The 23,367-nt window shown below is 37.4% G+C and overlaps 1 protein-coding gene and 1 long non-coding RNA gene across 13 annotated transcripts in view; one reads left to right on the top strand and one right to left on the bottom strand.

Annotated features, from left to right (window-relative positions):
• The window catches only part of Ankhd1 (ankyrin repeat and KH domain containing 1), a 125,268-nt gene extending 111,262 nt beyond the window's left edge, over window positions 1–14,006 (bottom strand). For 7 of the 12 annotated variants that reach the window (XM_063232209.1, XM_063232210.1, XM_063232212.1 and 4 more), the window contains exon 1: window positions 13,569–14,004. In XM_063232209.1, the coding sequence (XP_063088279.1) occupies window positions 13,569–13,862 (294 nt within the window). In that variant the 5' untranslated portion in view covers window positions 13,863–14,004. Of the gene's footprint in view, window positions 1–13,568 lie in introns of all 12 variants that reach the window. The other 5 variants (XM_063232215.1, XM_063232216.1, XM_063232219.1 and 2 more) reach the window with 2 other exon arrangements.
• A 70-nt stretch (window positions 14,007–14,076) lies between these two features.
• LOC106025118 (uncharacterized) lies at window positions 14,077–18,711 on the top strand. Its single transcript, XR_001198684.3, has 3 exons — window positions 14,077–14,703; window positions 15,285–17,187; window positions 18,336–18,711. It is a non-coding gene; the product is annotated as an uncharacterized LOC106025118 (long non-coding RNA).
• Window positions 18,712–23,367: the final 4,656 nt, after the last annotated feature.

The following is a 23,367-nucleotide window of genomic DNA, read 5'->3' as shown; positions in this document are numbered from 1 at the left end:
GAGCTATCCACAGTCTGTAAGAACTGCCCCATAAGGCACTCCTAGCCCTGTGTCGCAATCTAAATTAATAATACTCTAAATTAAGAAAACTCAATCTAAATTAATAATAATAATAATAATAATAATGAAAGGTACCTTTAGATTTACGAAACTAATTAGTTACACACAGCACAAGAGATAACCATGCTTTTCCTCATCAGAAAGCTGAAGAAACTGTACTTTGCTCAATCCCAAAAACTTCATTTCTAAAATATAGTTTTAATACACAATCTGTTATCTTTTAAAATCTGTATAGAGGGAAAAAGACTTTTAAAAAACTACCATGTCTTTTTTAAAAATAATAGGCTACCATTAATAAAATGCTTCATATATATCCATCTTTTCCACTGAATATTTTTATATTCAATCTTAACTATTCCATAAAGTAAATTAAATGGCTTTTATTTTTACCTAACTAAAACTCAGAAAAGTTAAATAACTTGCCTAAGATCTTACAACTATTCAGGATCTGAAGTCATGTGTTTCAAACTCCAAAGCTTACAACCTTTTGAGCACACCTAACTGTAATAAGTGCATCTTCTAAACAATAGACTACAACTAAAGCAAATACTGATCAAGGAAGTAAGTAAAGAATCCATAGCTGTCCTATAGTCATGGGTTAATATCAGTAATCCATGTTTTACTAATGTGTGATCACAGCACTCAGAAGGTGAGAAGCAGGAAGACTGCTATCAATTCAAGGCCAGTCTGGGACACATAGCGAGACCTTGTTTCAAAAAACCAAAAATAAAAATATTAATTAATTAAATGCAACAGATTATTAGGCCCACTAAATCTACCACAGTTTTTAATGTCCAGGCAAATAATGAATTCATTTAGAAATTTCTAAAAAACAAATTAAAAATTAAAAAAATAGAAATTTCTGGCAGCTGTATTTATTATTTAACCAGCAAACATACAACAAAAACACCTGTGCCGTAAGTATTTTTTTAAAAACTGCTCAAATACTTATCAGAAAAGTAACAAGGAATAAAGCTCCTGGCAATCAAAGTTAGGGATATCTTAATGTTGGGAGAAGAAATGTTACACTATATTTTTCCTATCATAATAAATGAATAAAGCTGAGGTTAGAAAGAAGTACTGGCTGGGCATGGTAGTGCATGCTTGTGATCCCACCACTCAGGAGGCTGAGGCAGGAAGACTGTAGGGAGATCCAGGTCAGCCTGTGCTACATAGCAAGACCCTGTCTCAAAACAAAGCACACGTAGATACGTGCACGCGCGCGCGCACACACACACGCACACACGGGCCACGGATATAGCTCAATGGCTCAAGCATATGCCTGGCAAGTGCAATGTATGAGTTCAATTCCTGGTACAAAAAAAAAGTGCTGGCTTCTCACTATAAAAAATGAAAATTAAATAGACCAAAGAAAAATTTTATTTAAAAAGACTCAAGAATAGTGTCAAACATCTATAAGCCTTCAGCTAACACAAATATGGAGAACAGAATACAATGACTAAGAATGAGGGATATTTTTATGAGCCCTACAACTCACAGTGATCCTAGCAAACTTGTCTCACTTTTAGCCTCAATTTCCTTGCTATCCAATGATAACCACAGCTACAACATAAGGTTACTGATGACCAAACAATATCATACATTTAAAATTGCACAAGTGTTTAGCACATGGTAATTGTTCAATAAGTATTACCTATTATTACTACAATATTATCAATACTATACTTAAGGTCAGTTTGCCTAAGGCCCATGTCTCTTACTCTCCACTCCATAAAAATACTATAGAACCCATTATATAAGTAACTTAAACATGTTAAGCACTACACATACATTCATTCAGTATTTATTACCAGACTACGTACCAAATACTGTATACCAGGAACACAAAAATAAGAGCTGCTCTTATTAAGATAACTCATTAAGATAAGATCTATAGGGCCAGGGATATAGCTCAGTGGCACAAGCTCCTGCCTGGCAAGCAGAAAGTCATAAGCTTGATTCCCAGAGAGAGAAAGACAGAGAGAGAGAGACAGAGAGAGAGACAGAGAGAGAGAGACTGAGAGAGAGACAGAGAGAGAAAAAAAAAGAGAGAGAAACAGAGACAGAGAGACAGAGACAGAGACAGAGAGACAGAGACAGAAACAGATGATCTGTAATCAAATAAATGCAGGGAAATGGAGGAAAAAAAAGAATTAAGGTGTATCATGTACAGGTACAAATTCCCTATGATGAATGTGATCATTACATATGCTTAAAATGTACCAGTAAACTTAATGTAAAAAATGCAACCAAGTATTACATATGCTACAAAGGTAGTTACTGTATATTCAGACACCCAGGGAAAACCCTGAAGGAAATGTTTAACTCAAATTGGGCAGTAATGAAGGAATTCAGAGATGAAAACTCAGAACAAGAGGGTATTCTTGTTGGGAAGTGGGACTGTAGATGAGAGCAGTATTAGCAATATAGTGGTTATAGCCAGGCATACAAGGAATACCTATACAGTCCCAGCTATTGGGAGCCTGAGGCAGGAGAATTGCTTGAGTCTATGAATTCAAGATCAACCTGGGCAACATAATGGTACCTTCCTTCAAAAATAAGAAAGTAGTGTGAAAGAAAGAAGTTAGTTTGTAAGTTAGTTATAAATACAGCTTTACCACGAGACCTGGCTTCAAATCCTGGCCTCATTACTAAATGTAGATGCTGTTTGTTACATAGTGTCTCGAAACTTCAGTTTCCTTACCTATAAATTGGCAAAAACATTACTTTCCTCATATGGTACTTGTAATATTTACTGTATAATATACAGGTAGATATTTAGCTCAGTGAACAATAAGCATTCAATATGAAGCTATTACCAAATTTCTAGAAATCAAAACTAGTGGAAGCAGATATACTAGGACATATAACAGCTTGATATGCTTAGAGAACTATGGCACTTTAGTATGGCTAAAATATAAAAAGTCAGCCAGGTGTAGTGCTGCATGCTCCTAATACCAGCACTCAGGAAGATCACCATAAGTTGGAGGCCAGTGTCAACTACAGAGCAAGACTCTGTCTCAAGAAGAAAGAAAGAAATAGAAAAAATAGAAGACAGTGAGGATAAGGTTAGCAAGCTTCATAAAAGTCAAATCCTAAAAAATCTTGTATACCATGTCAAAGAATTTGGATCATTTAACAAAAGAATGGGAAGGATTGTAGCCAAAGAAGTGCCATGATTAAACTGGCATTAAAGATTTTATTCCTCAAAGCAAGGAAAAGAACTGAAGAAGAATAAGCTTGGAAGTAAACAGAAACAACTAGGGGTTACTGCAATAGTACAGGTGAACAATGTTTGATTTACAACAGAAGCAGGAAAGATACAGAAAAGGGGACTACTTAGATGTATATGGTGGGAAACAGCAGCAGATGTGAGCTATGAACTCTCTGACTAGCTTTAGGGCAATACTAACGATGGAGGAAAAAATGCTAAGAGTTGAAGGAGGAATGAGGTGAGCCTGAGATATTTATGTAAAATACATATACATTAGTTGGAAGAACTATTTCCAACTATAAAGTAGTTGGAAGGCCTCTTAAAAGGCAGTTAAAAGAATTGAGGGAGAAGCCACATGGATATGGAAGAAAAAATGCTCTTGACAGAGGAAACTACAAATGTCAAAGGCCTGCAACAGGACATGCTTAGAGATTTATAGAACATAATAAAAGAATGCTCGTAGTTTCACTTAAATATGATAACAGTCTTTTACTGATGGACTACATATGCTTTTATTTTAAATCACTGCCCTTTTAAGTCTGATGTATAAATCCCATTCATTGCCTAAAGTAAGACACTGAAACATCAACCTTTATAAAAATCATTCAACTAACATGAGGTAATGATCCATACACACTAAATGTCTACCTTGAACTGTCACAAAACCACAAAAAAACTTAAAAGAGTGATACAATTAAAGTATACAATAACTGAAGCAGTCAAATATAATTTATTAATATCTGAAAAGAATCTGGAAGAATTTTAAATCCCTCCCATTCTTTTGTTAAAGGATGCAAATTCCTTAGACTAGTATATAAGGTATTTAGGATTAGGCTTTCATGTAGCTTTCCAACCCTATCCTCACTGTCCTCCATCCAAATATAACCTGAATTATTTACCGTTTCTCATTCTCTGAAATGTTCATATTCTTGAAAAATCTGATGTCTAGAAAAGCACTTTTTTTCTTCTTTATAATTCTAAAGCTTTGAATAAAGCTTAAACAGTAGGCTCAAAATAAATAAATCAACTGTAAAATACCAATCAGAATTCTTAAACAAGCTGGGTGTGAGCCTGTAATACCAGGACTCAGAGGTTGAGGAAGGAGGAGTAATAAGTTCAAGACCAGCCTAGACTACATAGTGAGTTCAAAGGCAGCCTGAACTACATAGTGAGAACCTGTCTCAGGGAGGAAAAAAAATCTTAAACAAACTACAAGCACTTTAACTCCTGGAAGCCGTGATGCTATATTATGCAAGATAGTTCACGAAAAGATCCTACCCAAGACTAGTCTGATTTTCTTCCTTAAAGAAAGATGAGCTTCAACAGATCACTGACAATGAGATACATAATACTAAGTACCTATGATAACGATATCATATCACTCTAAATTTTGTTGGGGATAATTGTAATAGGGCAAATCCATCAGTGAGTTAAGACTTAAATAATTGATCTCTTCAAACTAAAAACAAACAAATCACTTCTCTTTGTTAACCTATTAGTTAAGTCTAGTATAATACAGACTTTCATTGTTTCAGAGTCAAAATAACTAGTAACCTAACATAATTTGAATAAGAGCAGTGACAACTGAAACTTACTTTATAATTTAATCATAAAAGTGGTAACACTGTCTTATGTGTTAAGCAAATTTGGCTACTTAAATACTGAATTTATATTTTGTAAGCCATACACAAAAGACACCAGATGCAAAAATTCTAATTATTATCGTTTATATTTACTCCATTTATTCTTTTTTTTTTTTTTTTTTGTCTTTTTCTTTTTTATCGGTACCAGGGATCGAACTCACGACTGCCTGCTTGCAAGGCAGGCACTTATGCCGCTGAGCTAAATCCCCAACCCCCACTTATTCTTTTATTACCCTGGAAAAAGAAATTTTGCACACATTCTTCTTGGGGACTACACTCTGCATTAGATGTGCTCACAAACTGTAACTATCCAAACCAACTAACTCTTCCCCTTTTGGTTTTACCTCCTCTCAAACATATATTCAGACTTTGCCAGAAGAGAAACTGTACATACACACACACACACACACACACACACACACACACACACACACACGAGCTATTACTATGACAACTTGCTCTTCTGGCAGTCTGGCAAGACTTACAGGTTTAAATCATATGACTTTCTCCCATTTACCTTTGGCATACACAGAAAAGCAGAAAGTTAAAGAGCTACAATATATGACGGAGGACAGAAATCTTTTGCGTCAACACGAATTCTCTAGCATATTAAAAACTTCCGTTCCTGAAGACTAAAAGAGAACATGAACTTGTCTAATAACCCAGAATAGCCAAAATAATTTTAAAATACAAAGTCAGATTTCTTAGACTTGCCCATTTCAAAACTTACTACAAAAACCTATAGTGGGGCAAAAGGAGACATAGATCAATGGAATAGAAATATTAGAAATTAACAGCCAAAAGTGCCAGCATAATTTAACAAGAAAAGAAATACAGTCTTTCCAATAAATGGTGCTGAAACAATTGGATATCCACAAAATATACAGAAATTAACTCAAAACAAGCTGGGCGTGGTGACACAAACCTGTAATTCCAGCACTTGGAAGACCGAGGCAGGAGAATCCGGCTAGCCTAAGCTACACAGTGAGTTCAAAAACAACGTGGACTACATAGCGAGACTCTATCTCAAAAAAAAAAAAAAAACACAAAAAAAAAAAACCAAAAAAACCCAAGATTAATTAAATAATGATGATGAAAACAAAAATAATAAAATTCTCAAAAAAATTTCTGACACGGGGCTGGGGGTTTAGCTCAGTGGCATAAGCGCCTGCCTTGAAAGTAGGCAGTCGTGAGTTCGATCCCCGGTACTGATAAAAAGCAAAAAGACCAAAAAAAAAAAAAAAAAAAAAAATTTTTTTGACACGTTACAATTGGATGAATCTTAAAGATATTATGCTAATAAAACCAGTCATAGAAAGATAAACACCCATGATTCCAATTATATGAGAAAGCAGGATAATCAATTTCAGAGACAAAAAAACAGAATAGTGGTCTCTAGGAACTGGGGGCAGAGAAAATACAGAATAGAGAATTACTATATGAGCTTTAGTTTGGAAAAATGCAAGAGTTCAGGAAAGGTGGGGTGTGAAAGCATACATCTATAATCCTAGCACTGGGGAAGCTGAGGCAGGAGGATCACTGGAAGATTCAGGTACATAACTGAGTTAAGGCCAATCTGAAGTGCATAGTGACACAGTTTCAAACAAACAAAAAAGCAAAAAGTGAGTTCAGGAGATGTTTGTTGTTGATAGCTGCATAACAATGTGAATGTATCCAATGCCACTGACCTATACACTTAGGAATGATTAAAATGTTTTTTGTTGTTGCTGTTGGGGTTTTGGGAATTTTGGTGTGGTACTGGGAATTGAACCCAGAGCACTCTCACTGAGCTGTACTCCAAGCCCAAACCCATTTTTTATTTTGAGACAGGCTCTCGCTAAATCACTAAGTTGCTCAGTTTGTAATCTTCCATACTTAACCTCCCAGAAATGGTAAATTTTGTAATATATAGCCTGCAATTTGAAAACAAAAACAAAAATTGGTTAAAACAGTTCGATGATTATTTTACAATTTAACAATAAAAACGTGTTCTCAGTCTAGGATATTAAAAGCTACTGAACAGTTTAAACTTACCTTGACAGCTTAAACTGTGTAAGTCTTGGTTCTTAGGGTTTGTTGTTAGGGATATCCTTGCCTTTCTCTTTTCAAAAGTGCGTACCAATGCAAGTGAATCAACACACTAGGATACAGTGTGATATCTACATTTAAAAAAGGAAGAAAAAATACCTTTTCTACTATCAAAAAATAGAACCTATTCAGTTAAGGATAAAGTAGAAAAGAAGAGAAGGATGAGTAGGGAAAGAGCCAAATGTGCTGCTCTGTGACAGATAGCTGCCAAATTTCAGTTCAGCAAATAAAAGCCTTATATACAACTTTTACTTTCTTTCTGGTTTAGATAAATTTGACAGGAAGAAAAAACAAACCAGTCAGTCATCATAAGGCAATTGATCTTCATTCATAGGAACCATGCACTGACAGTAACTACCAATAGAATAGCATACAAATCTGAATTTTCACAAAATAATTAGAATATAGGAATATTTTAAAGCCAATGTTTCCTATATTGCCTTAAAAGTAGGCATATAACTTTCTCTACCAGTGATTTTAATTATTATCTTAGTCTTTTAAAAATGAATAATGAAAGACCTAACTTTTCAAGTAAATTCATTGCAGTTACCTTAGAATACTCTTACTATACACGATGGTAACCAAAAGACGCCTTCTTAATATGCTGATCTATATTGCTATCACTAATTTCATTAAATAACACTTTTCCAACAAGGCCAAATATGATTATATGCTAATTTGAGACACATATATCTTATGTAACTATTTAGTACACTGCAACAGAAGACAGGGAGCAGGACAACCTAGCAAGTAAGATAACTAGAAGAGGAGACAGAGATGAGTTTTTTTCTAGTTCTGACCACTAACTATTAAGCTGTGTGATGATCCTGGCCAAGTCATTTAGTTCAATGGTTCCTACACTATGGAGGCTTTACCTAAGGTCCTAATGTAAAGTTTCCAACCTGATACTTTGTCAAGCACAAATATTTTTAAAATTCATTTTGTAACATTAGCAAAGGCACTGTTTCAAAAAAAAAAACAGAAAAAATGCTTTGAGAAATTTACTACATTGCCTTTATTTTCCTCATTTGAGATCTATGAAACAGCATTTGTTAAAAATATAGTAGCATGAGCTCTGGATTCACTACTGCCTTTTAATGCTCTGGATTTAGTACTGCCTTTTAATTCTAGCTTTACCACTCATTAGCACATTAACAATGTAGCCACTCTGTTGTTTTATTTTGAGATTTTTTATTTTACTTCATTTCTCTGAACCTACATTTATTCACCTATAAAAATATAGATAATACCTACCTCAAAGGAGTGTTGAAATGATTAAATTAAAATAACGAAAGTATCTAGTATGAACTGGCATATAAGCATAGTAAGCATTCAATAAATGGTAGCAGTTACCTAAAAGGAGATGAGATAGGATTATCATGAAGATTCCATGACAAGCAACAAAACAGGAAAATGAGATGAACAAGGTCTGAGAAAAAGCTATAAATGAATCAGTTCATTTACAATGGTTAAAAAAAAATTGAGTCTATTTTTTAGTTGTAACAGAAAGTAAATATAGCAGAAAAAAACAACAAAAAGGTAGATATCATTTCTTCTCATTTGGCAACTCCAGGTAAATACTCTTGTGAGCTACTTTGCTTTTCTTTAAAGCAACTTATTTTAACTTATCATTGAATTCAAAAAGTATAACTGATTCTCAGAAGTCATTAAGTCCATCATCACTCTACTACCAGATAGGCTGAGAAAGAAATGCATTTCAATTCATCTCCATGCTTCATTTTTAATGAGTTGTAATTTTTTTTCTTTTGAGTGCTGAATGGTGAACCCAGCGTGTCTGTGCATGCTAAGCAAATGTTCTGCCATTCAGTCACATCCTAGTTTTAAAAAAATTTAAAAATTTCTCTCAAAATTATATTGTCATTTTAAAAATCTCACATGAAGAGTATGTTACCTTTTGTGCAAAAATAAAGAAAATGTATTTGTTCAGCTCAGTAGTAGAGAGCTTATCTAGCATATTTGAGGCCCTAAATTTAATCCTCACAGCACAAGAAAAAAAAAATCTGAAAGTATATAGAAAACATTAAAAGTATAGAGGGATGGGTATGTGGGGGCAGGTTTAGAAACAAGACTTCACTTATGTGCCCTTATATTATTCTGACTTATCAGCTATATGGATATAATCACTTGTTGAAAATGTATACTAAATAAAAACCTGCCCCTCAAAAAAATCCCACGTACTTCAAGTTTCACAATAGTTTTCCTCTCTCCAAACTAATCAACTCTGTATTGACCTACCATTCATAACTCATATAACTGTAATCATCATCTATCAGTTTATATGTAGTCCGAAGATTTTACAGAATGAAACTTATGCAAGGTTGATACTTACGCAGTATATAACAAATTGTTACAGTAATAATGGTGTTCATTTTTCTTCAATAAACATTTCCAGTGTCCCCAAAATTTGCCAAATAGAATACAAAGTTCTACTTGCTATTTTATCATTACTAATGATAATAATAAAATAAAGTCCTTTCTACTTGGACAAACAATATACCCGTAAGTTTTTAAAACTCATTTTTATAAAAAATAATTATACTTTTTGGAAAGATAGTATTTTAAAATGGAAGTTTCCCAAACTAATAAATTTACCATAAAAAATTAACAGCAGTATGCAGTAGTTCTACACTAAACCTTTCAGAACTTTCTATTTCTCTCCTGTTTATGACTATAACCCTGAAATGCTATTAAAAGCAGTGACTCACCTTGTTTGCCTGAAGTTTGAATACAGAATATTCATGACAAAATTGCCATCTCTGACAAGAGTGGCCTCTAGACCAACAATTCTTATTTAAGAAGGGTAATTTTGCTTCCAGAAGACATATAGCAATGTCTGGACAATTTTTGACTACTGGCATCTAGTGAATAGAAATCAGGGATGCTTTTAATGCACAGAAGGACCCCTCACAAAAACAATTATCTGGCCCAAAATGTCAATATGTGGTGTTGAGTATCCTCCTTTACATGATAGATCTTAAGTGACTAAGAAAATAAACCAATTCCTTTGCTACTGGAGAAAAACCAACATAGAACTTTCATACGACCAGTGCCTTCTGACTAAAAAACACTATTTTCATGAAAAAATGTACTAGTTCTTCCTTAAAGAGCTTGTGCTATAATTTCACAGTTATGCTCAATTTCTGTGTGCTTTTATACAAATGTAAATAAAGCACGTGCTCAAGAGAAAAAAAACTTGGTATAATATAAAGCTATACTTTCTACTACCTATCTTTAAAGTGAATGTATATGAACATGTATACAATATACAGATATATAGGTCTAGAAAATTTGCTAATTTTTTTTCACTATTAGAAATTGCACAGAACTCCATCTTCATTCCTTTTTTATTTTTAAGACATAATTCTGCTAAGTTGCCCAGACTGGGCTGAAACTTGCTGTCTCTCTGCCTAAACTTCACAATGTTCTGGGATTGCAGGCCTGAACTACCAGGTCCAGCTTGAAACAAAAATTTTAACACTGGTTACCCTGAAGAGTAGGTCTTGAAGGAGGGGAGTGTGAGGAAGACTTTTACTTGTTATGTCATAGTTACTATCTATATTGAATTTTTCGCCATGAGATTGACTTTTTATAATAATTTTAAAGTACCTCCCACACACAATATATACATATACATAACATGTGCATGTATTTTTAAGATAGAAACATTAAAAACCATAAATTTCATAAAGGCCTATCTTTGGAAATTTTACTTTTAAGCTTCCTTTAAAAAAGACTGCAACTCTAAAATTAACATTTAAAAACTAGTTTTTAAAGAATTTTTAACATGACCTCTATTCTGAATAATGGGTACATATCAACAGTATCCAGTTCAAGTTATGACTCTTCTATTAAAGGCCTTAGACAGCTAAGGAACATGCTCAATATGCCTGAAGAAATATAAAAGATATTTATCCCAATGTTTCAAAAAAACAAAAACTAAATTGATGGCATTCTCTAAGATAGCATAATTCTAACATTAAAAGAATTTATTGATAGAACTAAATCCTTTTATCAAACTAGAAAGTCTTTTGACTTAATTAGCATGGGAAAACAGCTTGTTTATTCTCAACTCTTGGCTCTGAATAATAAACAGAAAAGAAGTCCTAGAGTATCTGTCTCTTTGAACACAAAATGTATAAAACAATTAAGACAAAAATAAGGATTTTAGTATTATTCATCGAATTTCAATTAGGTAGCTAATCTTAGAAAACAGAAAAGGCTAGGAATTTCCTAGGAAAAATAGATTATTTTATTCTATACCCTACTACACAGACTATAAAGCAGAGACTAGGTATACCAAGAATTTCCTCCATGTGACAAGAAATGGGACACAAAATTCTTTCCCTTCAAATATCATCTTAACTTACACTGAAGTCTGTAGTTACACTAGAATCTTTCATTACAAAATGAAGTCTGCATATGCATTTATTCCTAAAGCCTTTTATGGTTCAGAAAATATAAGTAAATAGGAGAATAAAGGGTTCTTTTACATTAGCAATTGCTAAATGAGTATGGAAACCCTGAAATCATGACTTCTACAATTAATGTCAAAAAGACGCAAAAGGTGTGGATTGTGCCCATAACTTAACCTCATGGTATGGGGACACCAGATAAAATGGAAGAGGGAATATTTATAACTTTTGAGTATCATCAGTACTCTAACTCTAAAAAAATTTAAAACCTGCTTACATAAAAAAAGCAAACAAGTGATCAGTCTCTAATCTCACTTATAATTATGTAAAAATGGTCCAGAAAAATCAAGGAAACTTCATCATACTTAAGACTAAAGGAAACCTTTTCAGATTCTCCCTTACAGGTTTCAAGGAAAAATAAACTACAGTAAGCTACAAAGTCTAAAGTCAACTTTCAAGCAGGGTGTGCTAGCCCACACCAGTAATCCCAGTACGTGGAAGGCTGAGGCGGGAGGATAACCGTAAGGTAAAAAGCAAAACAAAACAAAACAGCCTTCCAATTTATTTCCTAGCTAAAAGTCCATGTGTTGTAGTTTCATTCTGATCAAATTTCACTGACGAGATTAATAGCCCAAGTGTGAGGGTACTCCAGAGATTTGCCCCATAACTTAACAGTAAAATTCCTTATCTCACCTTGCACTCATAGCTATTTCCCGTATACTAAAATTCAAGACATACACACTCAAGGAACTAGTTTCCTTAAAATTTAGCATACTTTTTTTTTTTTTTCAGAAGAAAATGTTGGGGTCAGAATATACTAAGGTTTTAAATTTAAAGAAAATCCTGTTCAGTCCTAACTGTATTCTGCAACCCAAAAATAAACTCTCTTTATTTATCTAGGGTTCTTTTCATATGTGTTTTTGTTTTTGGTGTTTTGCTCCTTTTTTGAAACAGGGTATCGCTATGTAGTTCAGGCTGGAATTGAACCCACTATGCTGCCCAGCCCAGGCAGGCCTCCTAGCAATGCTCTTGCCTCTCAGCCTCCTGAATGCTGGGCTTCAGGAGGCATGCACCACCATACCTGGCTTTTATTAATCTCAAAAGGAGGAGCTAGGATTGTTGATATGCACAGAGACATTCCTGTACTTTAACACTAAGACCAGAGATTAAAATAATTGGTCATAAGGAACCTAGAACCAAACAGATTATTCTCAGCACTTAAAACAGTCATCAAAGGACAGGTCGTTGTCAAGAGAAAACAGTAGGGGAGATAAACCGTCCCCTTTTCCTTACACATACATATTTATTTTTCCCTAGAGTCGAAAAAAGAGAATTCGGCCTCCCATCGTAAATTGATCGGGCCTAAAAATGTGTGCACATAAGAGTATATACATAAAAGTTGAAAGAAATTTTTAAAAACCCAGATCATTCATTTCCCTCACTACAAAAGAAAGGTGTCTGTAGGATGCCTCACTTCACAGCCTAAAAACCTCTGAGTTAAGCCATCCAGCTATTCCGAAGCTCAGAGATGCATTGGAACTTCCTTTTCCTGTCTAACTTCACAAAACGTCCCAGGAGCCAAGGGTCACGTGATTTTTCTGGGTAAAAGCTGACTGCTCCTTAATAGTCACCTGTCTCAAACTGAAAAGGGAAAATACGAGCGCTACTTGAATACACAGGTAAGGGATATTTACTAGAAAAGGCAAATCAATGCATGCTTCATCTTTGAGAAGGGTAATGTAGAAATGCTTTTTGAGCTCAGTTAACTACCTATTGTTGGTCTGTCTCCCCTCAGTACCAAGGGCAGGGACACTGGGCAAGACCCCGCCCTCCCCCATCCCCAAAGCGGGGTGGGCGGGAGGTAGCCTAGCGAGTCCTCGTTCCCGCGCGAAGCTCTGAGACCAAACGACTCCCTATTGTGGGTCTATGGAAGGTGACGGGAGCCCGTCCCGCTCCGGCCGAGGGCTGAGGAAGAAGCCGAGCCCTCACTAGGCCCGCACGGCTGCCACCACCGCCACGGACCTGACTGCTGTCAAGAGAACTACCGCGCCCGGGGAAGCAGGAGCGTGGTCCCAGCCCCGTGCTGGCCCAAAGATAATTCACGCCTCAATCGCTGTGTGCAAGCCGTACCTCGGACACCTCGTCCTCGTCGCTGCCAGAGGCACCACCTCCGCCTCCGGTCCTCAGGACGGCAGCCGCCAACTTGAAATCCAGCGCCGCGTCCCCTCCGGCTGCGCCGCTGCTGCCACCGCCCCCGACTCCCGGCGTGGGTCCGGGCTCTCCAAAGAGCCTCACGGTGTGGATCCCCAGCCCGACCCCTCCCGGCGGAGGCGGCTCCGAGGCCCCGGCTGGGGCGGATCGCGGAGTCACAGAGTCTAAGTCCTCCTCAAAAGAGGTGCCGCCGCCTCCGCCGTCGGTCAGCATGGTTCACACGCCGAACCGGAGACGCTGCCGAGTCACTCGGAGCCGCCGCCGCCGCCGATTCCGAGAAAGAGAGGAGCAGCAGGAGGAAGAAGCGTCTCCTTCCCCCCGTCCCAGCAGCGCCACTAACTTCTCACTGCCTAACCTGCTGCTTCCCGCCCCCTAGACTCGCCACTGGCTGCAGCTCTTCAGAAGCTGCAGCTCATTGGCCAAGATGATCTGTCACTCAGGCTCTCCGTCACGCGCTGCTCGCTGGCTCGCAGCCCCCAAGCTGCTTTGACCCGCGCAGGCCTAGGCGGTTGCGAACACCCGCCTCCTAGTCCCCACAAACGAACTTCCGGTCTTTTTCTACGTTTATTGGTCAGTTTCTCAGACTATCGCGTCGCGACCTTAAAGTGGATTAGTTGGCCTTGTGGTCAGTCACAGTGACCCCTAACAATGGGAAGTTCCATTGGCGCCATAAAGTGTCGGTCACTTTGTCACAGAACGTCGCGTGGTACAATAGGCCAGTGAAGATTCTATTCATCCCGCCCCAATCTGAGGTGACGGGAAAGGGCTGGGAAATTTCCATTTCGGATTAAAATGAGGGCCGAATTGACGGTGGCAAAACTTAATAAAAAGCGTAGTAGACCTAACTCTGCACTTGCAGAGCTCGTACGTCAAGGATGCAAGAGACGCTCCCACTTGTCCCTTTCGGCCGACCGCCGCAACTACGGCCGGAAAGCCGCTGCACTGGGATTGGAGGAAAGAGGCCGTCAGTCTCAATGAGGCCCCACCTTCCTGCCATTGCCTGGTTGGAGGGCCGCGACGTCAGTCACTGGGACAGTAGCCACCTCTGAGACAGGTGAGCCTGCTTAACCCGTCTGCCTCTGGCTGTGTGGGCGGAAGGAAGGGGAAGAGAGCGGATAATCAGAGCGCTTCTCGCTGGCTGCCTCCCGCCTTTCCAATGGGAGCTCTGCGCGCCGAGCGGAGGGAACCCGGGGAGCAGCGTGGAAACCCCGAGGCGACTCCGCCTGCCCGCGTGCCAAGACGTGGCTGGGCGCGGTGGTTTCCAGTCTTGAACGCAGTCGCCCGGCGGATCTGCGTTCTCTTGCCAGAGGCAGTCGGCGGACCCGCGGGCTGGACAGCGCCATCCCTCAGTACCGGGAACTGTCCCCACGAAGAGGGCGGCCAAGTGGGCGTGCAGAATCCGACGGCAGGACTGAACGCGCACTGTGCGGGGCAGTTTCGAGTTCTAGCACTGCCACTTCTGTGCTGGACGAGCTCGGCGCGTTCGATGTTGTTCCCTGTAAAATGAGAGTAATATTGGCACCTTCCTTATTGGGTGATTATTAATAAATCATGCGATATCACAGCGGCAAGCAAAGTGCCAAACTTAAAGGAAAGACTTACTTTGTTAGTTACTATCTCTTCTTTGTATTTCAGGCATCTTTCGCCGGGTCCACATTCTGCCACGCCGAATTCTAGCCAGATTTCACTGATACAAAACAAAGCTAACCAAAGGAGATTTTCCCTTCTAAGGATCTCTCCCCACCCATCCATCTCTGTTTTCTCCTCTGTCTCTTTTATCAATAGAGGTTTGGCTGGGCGTGGTGGTGTAGATTTGTGATCCTAGCACTAGATGAATGAGCCAGTCTCAAAAATAAATAAAGGAATAAATACTACTTCAGGTTTAAAAGTGTTGACCTTCCAACTAATCTCATGATCGGAAACCACAAGAAAAGAATTTGGTGGCAAAAGTATGGCAATTTTTTTTTTTAAGATAGGGACTTGCTTTGTAGTCTGGGCTAGCCTTGAACTCAGAACATTCCTCTGCCTCAGTCTCCCGAGTGCTGAGATTACAGGCAAATATTCTTTGATCCAGAGAATGTCCCTATAACAGAGGTTGACTGAAAGCAAAAGGTATCATTTTTCTCTTTGCCAAGCTGTAACAAAGACCTATCTTAATTATGCAGTATTTAGTATTTCATTACTTCAAACGTTTCTGAATTCTGTAAAGAATATAATTTTTCAAATTACTTTAAGAGTCTGAGGTTTAGCTCAGAGGCACAAGCACCTGCCTGGCAAGCGCGAAGTCATGAGTTCCATCCCCAGTACCAAAACTTTAAATAAAAGTTGATTCTGCCACACAATTTTTTTTTTTTTGGTGGTACCGGGGATCAAACTCATGGTTGCGCACTTGCAAGGCAGGTGCTTATGCCGCTGAGCTAAACCCCTAGCCCCACATGATTATTTTTTAACATAGTTAACATTTCTTTGGCTTTCTTTGGTGAAAGAAAGATACTATTTTTTGTGGACAGAATACATTATATAAGTGTTCTTTCTAGATAAAAAAAATCTATTGTATAAAAGTATAGAGAACAATTTTGAGGTTAATTCCATATACACTGTATTTAGCATTTGTAGAACTTAATTAGCTTATATCTCGGTGCTATTTAAGTTTTCAAGGTGTGTATGACTAGGTCACAACCCAAACTAAGCAACAAAAAGAAGCCTGGTACTGCCCAACCCACTTCAAAGCTGGATTATCCAGAATTGGTTGGACACATCCTGAGGCAAAAACAGGTATTGACTGGTGCAGCATTACAAAGGAACTACTTGTCATTCCTACCACTTATACAGAAATAATTTCTGATGCAACTCCCTGAGCACACTTATTAAGCTCTTTAAAGAAATGTAATGAATCTCAAAGCCAGAAGAAAAGGAAATCTGGACTGAACTGAAATGGACTGGCAGTTCCCAGTGTATTTGAAAGAGAAAGTACACTGTCTACTCATAGTCTCTACCTGAAGATAGATTGAATATAGACCAACCCTGAATCTCATCAGAAAAATATGCTTGAGTAATAATCTTTATTTTACTTAGTCCTTTACCTGAAACATGTTAGTAGTTTGTCAATATGGGAGTTAGGAACTCCCAGTCGCTTAGGTTTTGTGACTATAACATCACATCTATATTAAGTCTATATTCCTATAGTTTCACAAATATAAAACTAATTGAGAAATCATATCCAATAGCATATTTCATGAATGTTTAAAATCACCATGTAGAGCTTAGCAAAATGGGCACACAACTGTAATCCCAGCACTCTAAAGGCTGAGACAGAAAGAACGCAAGTATAAATCCAGCCTGGTATACACAAGGCCAGTTTGGACTACCTGGTGAAACCTTGTTTCGAAACAGCAAAACAAAACAAAAGATAAAGAAAAAAAAATAAAAAGGGCACAAGCTGCATATGTACCAGGAAGATAAAAGCCAGCATCTCCCGAAAATCTGCCATGCCAAATCTTGGGGGACCAACCGAGAAATCAACAATCCAGCGTTCCTGGTAAGCAGAACAAGCCTACTTGGGGCGCATGGGCTGAGAATCCACACCCCCCTCCACCACACCTCACTCCCATTAGCAACCAGATGGTTCAGAGGACAGCCTGAGTTGATAGCAACTAAGGTACATAAAGCGAATAAATGTTTATATTGTTTGATTATGCAGGCCTAGGGCCAGTGGTCTGAACATCTCTCAGGAAGATGACAGTATGCAATATAGCAAATGTGTGGGATTTCCTTCTATCTTGTCTTTGAAGTCCAATACTGTTTTCACTGTTTTGTTCTGATTGTTTTTGCTTTATTCAGTATTCTGTTTTGATTGGTTTTATTGTGTTTAGTTTTTGGTTTGATTTTGCTATACCTGATGGAATGGACAACAATTGTGAAGATAACAATATATGCTATGGTAGCACTTACTGTTTTCCTGGTATCCTACTCTGAAGTTTTGTACCAATTTTGCTGAATAATCTTGCTTGGCTTTGTTCTGTCTTGCTCTGTTGTATTTTACTATCTTTTAAAAAAATTTAAAAAAGAACTTACAATGTATTTAATATAAAATACCAGTACAGTAATTATTAATGTTATATATTGGGTAAGCATGGTTTTGATGTATTAAGATAGTACTAATGCCACATGTGATGGCACACACCTGTAGTTACAGCACTTGTGAGGCTGAGGCAGGAAGATCGCCACTGAGTTTGAGGCCAGCCTGGGCTACATAGTTCCGAATTAGCCAGAATTACATAACAAAACCTCTCAAAAATTAATTAGTTAAATTTATCAACTAAATCTAAAAAATAAAGATGGTACTAACTACTAAAAGTAATGCACTGATTTTCTATCAGCTCTGAAAAATCCTCCTTTAAAATATGTTACATGTGTAAAATATTGTCTCACTAATGTGAGAAGCCAAAATAACATATGTGTGTGTGTGTGTGTGTGTATGTATATATATAAAAAATAGTTAAGATAGTTATTCTACTGATTTCTCTGAATTCACTGAAGAGAAAGATTTGTGCTGGTTTTGTTTGGATAATTGAATGCAGTTGTCTTGTGCTCTGGGTGAATGATTTGGGGATGACAGTGCGCAATGTATGTACCATTGTTGCCCCTGATAGATGTGTATTGACATTTTGTTTTTGTCTTTTTCAGGTTTTCTTTCTCCTTGAAATAAAATATATATATATTAGAAGCTGGGTACCATGGCATGCATCTATAATAAGAAGATACAGTATGGTAGCCACTGTTGATTTCCTATTACCTTGTTTTGAAGCCCTGTATTGCTTTCATTGTTTGCTTTGATTGGTTTTATTCTGTTCTGTTTTGTTTGACTTTATCATGTCTGATGTTATGGACACCCATATTGAAAATAACAAAAGGCATTATGGTAGCCATCATTGATTTTCTATTGTCTTGTTTTGAAGTCCTATATTACTGTTTTGTTTTGATTGGCTTAATCTATTTTATTTTGTTTGGTTTTATTCTCTTTAAAATAAAATTTTAAAAATGTTTTTAAATTAGAATAAAATGTTTTGTGGGAATATTTATTATGGTATATCTGTAAGGTGCTCTAAAGCATATACTTTCTCTTGATCATTTTTTAGATAGGAAAGTAAAAAGAAAAATAGGAAACTCTATAGCCCATTTTTAAAATTTCGTATCTCATAAGAAGATTCATTCTTGGAGCTGGGCGTGGTGGCTCACGCCTGTAATCCCACCACTCAGGAGGCTGAGGCAGGAGGATCATTGCAAGTTCAAGACCAGCCTGGGCTACAAAGTGAGCTCAAGGCCAGCCTGAACTGCATAGAGAGACCCTGTCTCAAAAAGACAAAAAAAAAGATTCATTCTTTATACTGTGACATTAACAAACTAAATTATAGATACAGGGACTCTAACTACATGTAGAGTTTACATGCATTTTTCTCAAGACATCCATTTTTCTCTGGAGGTGTTTTTCAAGACATTTAATTTCCACATGCCAGTCCATCTCAGTTCAGTTCATCTAGATCAGGAAAGAGTAAACCAACAACTTTGTTGCATTTGGGCCCATGTGCAGTGGCACATGCCTTAATCCCAAATCATCTGAGGCAGGAAGAGTGCCACAAATTCAAGGCCAGCCTGAGCTGCAAATTAAGACGTCTCAAAAACAAAATAAGCAAAACCAAGAAGAAGAAGAAGAGGAAGAGGAGAAAGAAAATTATTCACTTCTGTCTTCTTAAGAGTAAATTACAGGGGCTGGGGATTTAGCTCAGCGGCATAAGCGCCTGCCTTGCAAGCAGGCAGTCTTGAGTTTGATCCCTGGTACCGATAAAAACGAAAAAGACCAAGATAATAATAATAATAATAAGTTACATCCTTCCAAAAAGTACACATGGAAAGAGATCAGAGGGAGAGAGTAGTTTTACAGTGAAGAAAACTAAATTACTTCAACCAAGTGATGTGTTAATGGTATGCACCCTTGGTATTATATAGTGACAATGGCATTTTATCTCTGTGATCTTCCTCCCCAAAACCTATAACTCTAGTGGAGTCTTGAGGAAAATCAGAAAAATCATAGTTAATGGACACTACAATACTTGACGAATACTTCTCAAAATTATAAAGGTTATCAGAAATGAGGAAAGTGAGAAGCTGTCATAGCCAAGAGAGGGCTAAGAAGACACAAGCATTAAATGCAATGTGGTGTCCTGAGATAGAAAAGCAACATGAAGTAGAAAACCAAAGCCAGCCAGGTGTGCACCTGTAATCTCAGCACTCAAAAGGCTGAAGCAGCAGAATTGCTGCAAGTTTGAGGCCTGCCTGGGCTATATAGTGAGTTCAAGGCTAGCCTAAACTACTTAGCAATACCTGCTTCAAAAACAAAATAAAAAATCCCAAAGTAAATATGAAAGAATTACAGATCTTGGTTTAATAGTGTATTTATGTTGGTATTTAAGTCATGAAAGATATGTAACATGATAATAGAAGAAGCTGAATATGCTGTATATGAGAACTACCTTTGTAACTTAAGGTCCAAAACTACTCTAAAATTTAAAATTAATCAGCTGTGACCCATACTTATAATCTCTGCATTCAGGAGAGTGAGACAGAAGGATCGCTGCAAGTTCCTGGCCAGCCTGGGCTACAGCACAATTTATTTATCTTTTTTGGTACCAGGATCACACTCAACCTTATGCTTGCCAGGCAGGTGCTGTACCACTGAGCTACATCTCTAGTCCTCAGCCTGGGCTACATAGCAAGTTCAAGAACAGCCAGAACTATGTAGTGAGAACCTGCCACAAAAAGCCAAAAAAAAAACAAGAGTAACAAAGGGGATTAAAAGGGGATTAGCTCAGTGGCACATTGGCTGCCTGGCAAGTGCAAGGTCATGAGTTCAATTCCCCATACCAAAAACGAAAAAAACGAGACATGGCAAAAAAAATCTACAAGTGCTAGGGGTCGTGGCATATGCCTATAATTCCAGCACTCAGGAGGCTGAGGCAGGAGGATCTTTGTGTTTGAGACCAGCCTGGATTACAAAGTAAACTCAAGGCCAGCCTGAACTGCATAGCAAGACCCTGTCTCAAAAAGACACCCACCCACCCACCACACACACACACACACATACACACATATATAACATAGAGAAAAAATTAGTAAGCCTAAATATCTAATAATAAAATGGTTGATTCCATTATGATATAAAATTTGATTCTACAATGTCATTAAAAATTAAACTTACATTAAGTAAAAATAAATTATAAAACAAAAGGCATATAATACTTCTTATATATTAAAGTGATGTGAATATTCCTATATGTCCAGATTACATATAACAGAAGAGAGAGATTATCTGTGGATAGTAGGATGAGAGTAACTCATTTATTTATATTTTTCATTTGCCTATAAGGAATATATTATTCTGGTCATCAGAAAGAAAATTCAATAAAGGTGGTAAGAAAAAGAATCACTATCCACATAAAATTGGGAGATTGATCATATGGTATATTTATTAGCAGAGTTAGGATAATTAAGAAGGAACAACTCTTTTTAGGTGAAGATGATGATAATGGCTTTACCCTATGTAAAACATTATTTGCTGAGTCACCCAGAAATCCTCAAGAGAGCCAGGAATGGTAGCACACCCTGTGATCCCAGCACTTAAGAAGCTGAGCAGGAAGACTGCTGTGAGTTAAAGGTCAGTTTGGGCAACTTAGTAACTTAGCAAGACCCTGCCTAAAAGTAAAAATAAATAATAAAAAAAAACTCTCGGAGTGTAGCTCAGTGCAAAGGCCCCAAGTTAAATTCTCAATACCCCACTCCGTAAATACACATGCACAAAATAATGTCAACTGTTTCTGAGGATGTGAACCAGAGAATTTCCTGAGGGTCGTACTGATTCAAAGTGCTGATTTATTAAATGCAAAACTACCATACCCTATAAATTAAACTGATTCTAGTTACTAGAATTGTTGTCCAGGGCTGGGGATTTAGCTCAGTGGCTTAAGCACTTGCCTGGTAAGCATAAAATCATGAGTTTGATCCCAGGCACCACCACCCCCAAAAAAGAATTGTTGTCCAGTGATTCTCTTGTCAGGAAAGTGTCCAGAACACAAGATTTCAAGCTTTTATCAGATTTTAGAACATCAAAATCTGTGGCAGGACATGGTCTGTCTTTTTTTTCTTTTTACTGGTACATGTTTGCAGTATGTAATGATTATGTTCTTCATTGGGAGTTGGTATGTATATATTGTGCGTATCAATTCTCTTTTCATTGCTTTCCCCTTTCTTGCCTCTGCTCTCCTCCATCTCATTTTGTTTTGTTTTTGTTATTGTTTTTTGGATCTCACTTTGTAATTCAGTCTAATTTTAAACTCACTATGTAGCCCAGGCTAGCTTCAAACTCATAGTGACCCTCCTGTCTCAGCCTCTTGCATGCTGAAATGTGGTATATGCCACTATGTCCAGCTCCCTTCATCTCTTGGTCCCCTGCCCTTTTGCAAACAAATCTAACTCCCTGTTTCCTATTATCTATTAATCTGTCTTTTATTGTAACTATTCTAGCGGGTTTGAGTGGTGTTTCATTGTGGTTTTCATTTTGGTTTCCCTGATGTTTTATGATTGTGAGAATCTTTTAAAGTGATTAGCATTTATGTCTTTTTTGAATACTTACTTGAATCCCTTGCCTTTTTTTTTCTGTACTGGAGGTTTAATTTAGGGGTACTGTACCATGGAACTACATCCCCACAATTTTTATATTTTATTTTGAGCTAGCCTAATTAAACTGACAAGACTGGGCTTGAAATTGCCATCCTCCTGCCACAGCCTCCCAAGTAACTGAAATTATAAGAATACATTACTGCACCCAACCCTTGCCAGTTGTATTTTTTTTTTTTTTTGTCTTTTTCTTTTTTATCGGTACCAGGGATCGAACTTACAACTGCCTGCTTGCAAGGCAGGCACTTATGCCGCTGAGTTAAACCCCCAGCCCCTCCAGTTGTATTTTGATTGTCCTTTTATTATAGTTGTAAGAGTTCTTTATATATTTTAGGAACAAATGCCTTATCAAACATTATGTTTGCAAATATTTTTCCCCCTTCTACAGGTTGTTTTTTCATTTCAATGTGATTGGAGCAAAAAATTTTAATTTTGATAGCATCCGATTAATTTTACTTTATTGCTTGTACTTTTCTTATCATATCTAACAAAACATTACCAAATCCAAGGTCTTAAGACTTACATGTTTTCTTTTAAGAAATGGTGTTGTTACATTTGTCACTGATCTATGAGTTACCTTTTGCACATAGTGTGAAGTGTTCAGTGTCGTCCTTTGATGCTGATACTCAGTTTTCCCAGCACTATGTGTTGAAGATTATCCTTGTACCATTGGATTATCTAGGCAATCTTGTTGAAAAATTAATTGACCATTAAGTGTGAGGGTTTGTTTCTGGAGTGTCAGTTCCACTCTATGACTCTGTCTATCCTTGTGCTAATGTAACACATTGTCTTGATACTATACTTTCGTAGTAAGTTTGAAATTAGAAAATACAAATCCTCCAATTGGGTTCTTCATTTTCAAGATCGTTTTGGCTACTCTGGATTGGGCCTTACTATTCTTATCCCAGGTAACATGGCCTCACTCACACTGTATTTTCTAAGGTATTCATTATGGTAGTCTACAACCTTAATCTCACCCTAACCTCAT

Source organism: Cavia porcellus, unplaced genomic scaffold, assembly GCF_034190915.1.
Source record: "Cavia porcellus strain 051 isolate PalLab524CR breed Dunkin Hartley unplaced genomic scaffold, mCavPor4.1 scaffold_21, whole genome shotgun sequence".
NCBI lineage: Eukaryota > Metazoa > Chordata > Mammalia > Rodentia > Caviidae > Cavia > Cavia porcellus.
Note: the sequence above shows the minus strand (reverse complement) of the source record. Positions and strands in the feature narration are given on the sequence as shown.